Source organism: Triticum dicoccoides, unplaced genomic scaffold, assembly GCF_002162155.2.
Source record: "Triticum dicoccoides isolate Atlit2015 ecotype Zavitan unplaced genomic scaffold, WEW_v2.0 scaffold8587, whole genome shotgun sequence".
NCBI classification, from domain to species: Eukaryota; Viridiplantae; Streptophyta; class Magnoliopsida; order Poales; family Poaceae; genus Triticum; species Triticum dicoccoides.
Genome location: NW_021305538.1, coordinates 47887 through 55493, shown reverse-complemented (window position 1 = coordinate 55493; position 7607 = coordinate 47887). Strand labels below are relative to the sequence as shown.

The 7607-nt window shown below is 40.8% G+C and overlaps 1 protein-coding gene across 1 annotated transcript; it reads right to left on the bottom strand.

Annotated features, from left to right (window-relative positions):
• Positions 1–6234: 6234 nt before the first annotated feature.
• On the bottom strand, positions 6235–7340 carry LOC119348117 (senescence-specific cysteine protease SAG39-like). Its single transcript, XM_037616473.1, has 2 exons — positions 6905–7340; positions 6235–6821 (listed from the first exon to the last, which is right to left on the bottom strand). The coding sequence occupies exons 1-2, from the start codon at positions 7338–7340 to the stop codon at positions 6235–6237; spliced, it is 1023 nt and encodes a 340-aa protein (XP_037472370.1).
• Between the last annotated feature and the right edge of the window lie 267 nt (positions 7341–7607).

Here is a 7607-nt window from a genome sequence, read left to right as displayed (position 1 = left end):
TTACTTTATTTGCACTCTTCTTCACAGCACTGCCCCTCCCATTCTGCTTTACAAATATAACACTTACTTCCTTTATTGACATAAAGTGAATGATTCAGTTGTGAAAGAATTTTTCTGAAGAAACCCGAGTAGGTGCACATTTCAAATTGCATGCAATTTTAGGTTCATAATCGTCATGCTTTGTACATAATTTTTTGTGCGGCTTCAAGCTTGTGTCATGTAATTTGGTCCTCTTAATTCGAAATAAAAAGTTCTCCACTTACCTAATTAGATATATAAATGCTTTCATACACTATGCATCACCAACGAAAATTTTATGTTAACTTTGAAGGGTGCATAGTAAGTGGTTAAGTAAATGACTCTCAGTTTAAACTACCATCCATAGATTATACTTTCAGTTTTCTTCTTTAATTCATATATATCCTTACAACTGAGTTCAGCTCCGTTGTATCCTTGTGCACTCTTCTTCACATCGATGCCCCTCTAATTCTACTTTATAAGTATAACACTTACTCGTGACCATGCGCACCAAACCACTCTACCGAGACTCGATCAACTTGACCACGACTCTTACGAACTACATAGTAGTTATCGTACATATTTTCTCATTAGATGCGGGATGGACTAGGGTGTAATCTAGGCCATACCTTATCGATCTAACTATCCATATCTTTGTTTCACAACAAATCGAGGGCACAATGCTAGCTCAATAGTAAAAAAAATGAACACTTCCAAAAAGATATCGGATAATGAAATAAGCAAGCAACAATTTAGGTATTTTAATTAGCAATCCACATTTTATAATGATATTAATCACGATAAACTAATAGTTATGTTTTTTGAGCAGGCAAATGAATTAAATATGAAAATAGGTAAGCAAAGGCTATTGATATAAAGAGCAAGCAATTATTAGCGGTCTGATATGATGTGCCTGATTTCTAATGGATTCCACTAGAATTAAAAATCTCATACTTGTCAAGGATCCAAATTTGTGTCGAAGAAAAAAAATCCTACTAAAAAACAGAACTTTCCTTCGACAGGGCAGAGCTAGATGAAAATACACCAGTGTTCTTTTGGTCAATTTTTAGGAAGATAGTTCCAACAAAACCAAAAACCTATATGTATGTAGAAAAAATGTGGCAATTGCCATTTATTTTAATGGTATTTATTTCTACGTAAATCATTTTTTATTACAAAGTGGTCAAGTTGAATTAAAGATTCTTTATCTACCAGAATTACGAGCAATTTTAAGTTCAGAATTGCAACACACGCTGCACACATTTTTTATGCAACTTCAAGCTTGTGTTGTGTAATCTGGTCTACTTTATTAGATAGAGAAAGTTCTCTGTTTTATCTGATTAGACATATAAAAATGTATGAAATCATATACATAAATAATGAACATCTAGCTATATCTTGAATTTCAAGAGTACACATGATGGCATATAACCACCAACACTTCAACCTGTCAATTCCATATAGGATGCTCTAGAACTCACATACAAAAGAAATCCACGATTAAAAAATAAAACAAAAAATAATTAAAGTGACTTCCTGTTAAACCAAAAAAATTGAAACATGTGCTAATTCTATATATGGTTGCAATAATAGTGGTCGGAATTCAGGACCTAAGTAGTGGAGATAACATATAAACAAACAGTGAACAGAGCAACTAGCGATGGGATAGTATCTAGGTGTGCTTATTGCAGGCTTGCAGCAGTATCCCTTCCACCATCCAACCAGCGTCACAACAATCCGGGCACAAAGCTGGAGAGAGGAGCTGCGCTTTGGCATGGATGAGCAGGAGATGGGTGAGAAGATTGGGAAGCATTTATGGGATACAACTGGCCAGATAGAAGTCATGTGAGTAATACCGCTGGCTGGCTTCCGAGTAGAGGGCGCAACTTTTGGCTGTTTTGTATGGTAATTACTTCATGGGATCATTTGGTCTTACTCATGTCATGGACCAGGGTGTTGCTCGTGCAATTCTAGAGGTTGATTACATAGGAAATTTCTTTTGATTGCCGATGTCAATGCATCCCCATGTCTTCTGCCAGCATCAACAATATGGGAATTGTTTTCACACATTTCCTAACACCTCCCCATCCTACTTCCCTGACTTACATGACAACCGATTTCTAAAACATGAGCAATTTGTTGGCTTTCTCGAGCTAGATACAAATATTGAATATTGACAACTTTCTTCTTCTATTTCTATAAATCCTTACAACTGAGTTCCATTATGTGGTATCGTGGAGCACTCTTATTTTCGGGAATAACCTATTAACCGGAGGCCCAGCACAGAATTGCTATTTTTTTGCCTGTTTTAGGGTTTCGAAGAAAAGGAATATCAGACGGAGTCCAAACGGAATGACACCTTCGGGAACGTGATTTTTTCATCGAATAAACTCAGGAGACTTGGACCCTATGTCAAGGCAAGTAACAGGAGGCCACGAAGTAGGGGGGGAGCGCCCTACCCTACCAGGCGCGCCCCCACCCTCGTGGGCCCCCTGTTGCTCCACCGACATACTTCTTCCTCATATATATATATATATATATATATATATATATATATATATATATATATATATATATATATATCCACGTACCCCCAAACGATCAGATACGGAGCCAAAACCCTAATTCCACCGCCGTAACTTTCTGTATCCACGAGATTCCATCTTGGGGCCTATTCCGGAGCTCCGCCGTAGGGGGCATCGATCACGGAGGGCTTCTACATCAACACCATAGCCTCTCCGATGAAGTGTGAGTAGTTTACTTCAGACCTACGGGTCCATAGTTAGTAGCTAGATGTCTTCTTCTCTCTTTTTGGATCTCAATACAATGTTCTCCCCCTCTCTTGTGGAGATCTATTCGATGTAATCTTCTTTTTGCGGTGTGTTTGTTGAGACCGATGAATTGTGGGTTTATGATCGATTCTATCTATGAATAATATTTGAATCTTATCTGAATTCTTTTATGTATGATTGGTTATCTTTGCAAGTCTCTTCGAATTATCAATTTGGTTTGGCCTACTAGATTGATCTTTCTTGCAATGGGAGAAGTGCTTAGCTTTGGGTTCAATCTTGCGGTGTCCTTTCCCGGTGACAGTAAGGGCAGCAAGGCACGTATTGTATTGTTGCCATCGAGGATAACAAGATGGGGTTTTCTTCATATTGCATGAGTTTATCCCTCTACATCATGTCATCTTGCTTAAGGCGTTACTCTATTTTTTACTTAATACTCTAGATGCATGCTGGCTAGCGGTCGATGAGTGGAGTAATAGTAGTAGATGCAGGCAGGAGTCGGTCTACTTGTCTCGGACGTGATGCCTATATACATGATCATACCTAGATATTCTCATAACTATACTCAATTCTGTCAATTGCTCAACAATAATTTGTTCACCCACCGTAGAATACTTATGTTCTCGAGAGAAGCCACTAGTGAAACCTATGGCCCCCGGGTCTATCATTATCATATCAGTCTCCTACTACTTAGTTATTTACTTTGCCTTTATTTTACTTTGCATCTTTATCATAAAAATACCAAAAATATTATCTTATCATATCTATCAGATCTCACTCTCGTAAGTGGCCCTATAGGGATTGACAACCCCTATTTGCATTAGTTGCGAGCATTTATTTGTTTTGTGCAGGTGCGAGGGACTCGCGCGTAGCCTCCTACTGGATTGATACGTTGGTTCTCAAAAACTGAGGGAAATACTTACGCTACTTTGCTGCATTATCCCTTCTTCTTCGGGGAAAACAAACGCAGTGCTAAAAGAGGTAGCGTCGCACCCCTTGTACCTATATATGTGCCTAGTGCACGATCAATGAGAATATCGATGCACACAATCCCTTCTACAGGAGAGACAAAAAATATTAGCAGCCATCAGTGAGCTTGATCGCACCTAGCCAATCGCCCTGAAGGCTGCTAGTTATTATATATCGCACGTCGTATATAAGAACGGACATGAGCGTTCATATATGAAACTCTAGAGGAATATGAACAAACAGGTTACGAAAAAAACACGTCTATTGGGCTGGCCCAGTTGCGACCGCAGTCAGCAATTCCGGGATTCAACATGCCAGGTCGACAATCCCTGTTTGGAAACTCTCTCAAGGTTCAAAATATACCGGGACCGGATAGTTCGATGTGTTGATTTCCGGGAGTGAAAGTTCAGGGTCGATTTAGATTTCTTCTACAAGTTCAAGGTTTGTTTTCAACTTTTGCTTCTGTGAGTCGTACACGAGCACCTGAACGGGTTGGTCGTCATCTGGGAGATGCACGAGTCTATCAGACAGCAGGCACACGAACCCAATGCTCCAGTTAGGCCGGCACCTGGCGTACCAAGACCTCCGCTGCTCCGCCCCATCCTTGTCGCGCCACATGATACATTCTTGTCAACTCCTTCTGCGACCTTGAACCACAGGAGGCCAACTACATGGTGTCAAGATGGTGCACCAAGACCATTTCCCGATGGTGCCGGCCTTCTTCCTCGACAACAGCGCCTATGGACGGTCTACAACCTTGATGCTGGCGACCTTGCCGAGCTTGGAAATGGGCTCTGCAATTCTGGCAAAGCCTTTTCTCTCGGTTGTGATGTCTAGTGAGGCACAAAAGATCTTTTCTAGGCAGTTATAAATGTTGAAGCTGGAGATGAATTCATATGCGAGTCTAATAAATAAATGCATTTCTATCCACATGTGAGACCAGTAATGAGCTTTCGTTATATTTTCTATCCACATATGGGACCATACAAATAAATAAATAAAGATCTTTTTCTATGTGCTTATAATTGCAATTCAAAATGTTATACACTATTTATCTTGCAAAATACGCACTATGACCGCTTAAGATTATCAACCGAATGATGGATGAGCTTTCGCTATATTTTCTCTGTCTTTTTAATCACGAATCACATAACAGCCACAAGACAATGACATCTGTGGACAATCTCTTAAGCCCCGGGGCATTGTGCTAGTATCTGAATAATTCCGTGACCGATGGAAGAAGGGATAATCATGCCTTGGTGTCCACCACTTGGGGTGTTGGCGCTGGCGCATATGACCATAGGCATCATATGAGAAATTTTGTATTTTTTTGCTACAAATATAAATTTTATGAGGGGTTTTATATTGCACTTTTAACTTGCATGTTGTTCCATGATGCGCTGTGGATGAAATTTAGCGACAGAAGTAATGGTTGATAGCATGCCAATGGTCGCAATGCCACGGTCCACCAACCAGCCAATCACATCAATGTCTGTGGAGAGCGCATGTGAGATCAACATGCGGATGTGGCCCATGCATTGAGGAGGGGGGGGGGGTGGAGAGCTGCATCTTGATGTTGATATATGAGGAGAAAAAAAAATGAGAAGTGTCGTACAAATGTTGCAAAGTGGATGAAGAAGGCAAATGTGGCAATGCATGAAGGAGGGAGTTCAGATACGAAAAGGTTGCATCCAAGTATTTATGGAGTTCAATTTAGATCCAGTTATCCAGGATTGTTTGTAGTGAAACTGTTTAATTCATCAATGATTGGCTGATTCAACGTACATGTGTTGATAGAGGAGTATTCTTCCTCTTTACTATAGAATAGAATCTCATCAGAAGTCGGGTACGAAGTTAAAGCTCCTTGTATAGGTCGCCTTTATAAGAATCGGGTTTATGGCGATAGCTGAATTGACTATAACTCATACTCCTGTTGATCTATGGTCGTGGAGAGTTAGGATTTTATCTTGTTGTGTAAGATGTAGAGAACACGCTCATACAGTAACTTGACATGAGATAATACACTAAAAAATATCACGGTTGAGAAATACATAGTGCACCAATGACAAAATTTCTTTTCCCCAACATATACTCCATTTATTCCCTTTTGTAAGATTTAGTAACACTCGGGCGTTGTCCAATGACACATTCCTATAAATACCAAATGACACTATATAAAAACCATATATACGAAAATAACCTTTTGAGTTTACTCTTAACATAGTCAAATGTTTTAGACATTTGAAAGCTTCATGGAATATATATCATAATTCTTAATCCAATTTTCTCATACAATATATCATACATAGTATTACTTTACAAAGTATAGCAATGTATGTACATAAGATACATCTTCGTAAACAATTTACGGGCACATATGAACTATACATAGGATATGGGGACCTTAGTTGTTTGAGAACTGTGCATATGCATGATTAGGTCGCATTTGGCTATCTTCTTATTTTGTTGGGTAAGAAGGCTCCATGGCAAGACCACACATGCCCTTCTTGTCTGCAATGTCTTTCTCCATTCTCAAGTACCCATCTTCGCCCCAAGTTGTGCCCCATGAATTCTTCATCAACCAATAGCTCGTGCCATCACTAGTCTTTCCATATCCAATGGCTGCAATTCCATGGTCCAAGTCAGTGCCGCAGGACCCAGTCATCACCCCACCAGAGTAGAATTGGAACGTCATGTCTCCTCCGTCCACAGCTACAGACACTGGTTGGTTTGCCACCGCCTTCATAAGGGCACCCTCGTTATTGGCAGGCACATCCTCAAAGCCGGTGATGGTTGCGGCACTGTTGGATCCAGCCTTGCACTTGCCATCAGCTGCAGTATATGGGTAGCTTGACTCCATAGTAAGGCCTCCATTCTTGATAATGAATTTGAAGGCATCATCCATGAGTCCTCCCTCGCAGCCTTGATCTTGACCATGAACATCACAGTCAACCAACTCCTGCTCCGACAGTGAGATCAACTTCCCGGTTTTCAGTTTTACAATGCCCTCTGTCGCGGCAACAGCAGAAAATGCCCAACAGCAGCCTAGAAATAATTTTGTTGTTATAGTGTTATCCAACAAAATATTAACACATATATGCCGTGCATCACAATGTTTTTTTACTTACCACACTGGCCTTGATCCTTGACAGGAGTGACGGCTCCCTTGGCCCTCCAGTCCATCGTTGCTGGAAGGGCATCCAAACTCAAATTCTCATACCTGAATCCAGAAGAAAGAACTCTCATGGAGTTTGCTTTGAATCCCTTGTTTGTGTTGGTTGTCTTGAACTCATCATTTGTGACATCAGCAAATTGGTTGACGCCAAGCCAGAACTTGTGATTTTGGGCATTGAATGTTTCAATGAACTCGACGTTGCCTTTGAAAACCTCGAACCGACGTGCCTTCTCAGTGGTGTCCTTGTACACACGGCCATACTGAGCCATCCAGTTCTCATGCTTCGCCACCATCAACAAGTCATCATTCAGCTCACGAGCTGCAATGACTGTACCACAGAGGCAGATGCAGCCGAGGATGGCAAGAAGCAAAGCCTTGTGGATGGCCATCTTCGGTTAGGTACCGAACTGCAATGACAGTACTGCAGCGGCAGAGGCAACCTAGGATGGCAAGTGTCTGTACTTTGGTCTGGTTTGTTGGATGGCACTTGGTGGTATATATAGTGTCAAGTACGTATTAAAAATAGGAGACTGAGAGATACGGTGTTTGTACGAAGTTATTTTGTGGAAAAGGGCTTGTGCGTTGCCGTGGATTATGGTGGCCGGCTAGTGGTATAAAAATGACGCACACATCTGATTGGACGGCCACATTGTATA

Bases quoted from the DNA above. Each gene is read 5' to 3' on its own strand.
- LOC119348117 (XM_037616473.1), bottom strand. From the start codon at position 7,340: ATGGCCATCCACAAGGCTTTGCTTCTTGCCATCCTCGGCTGCATCTGC. The intron at 6,822-6,904 runs GTAAGTAAAAAA...AATTATTTCTAG, and splicing joins CAAGGATCAAGGCCAGTGTG to GCTGCTGTTGGGCATTTTCT.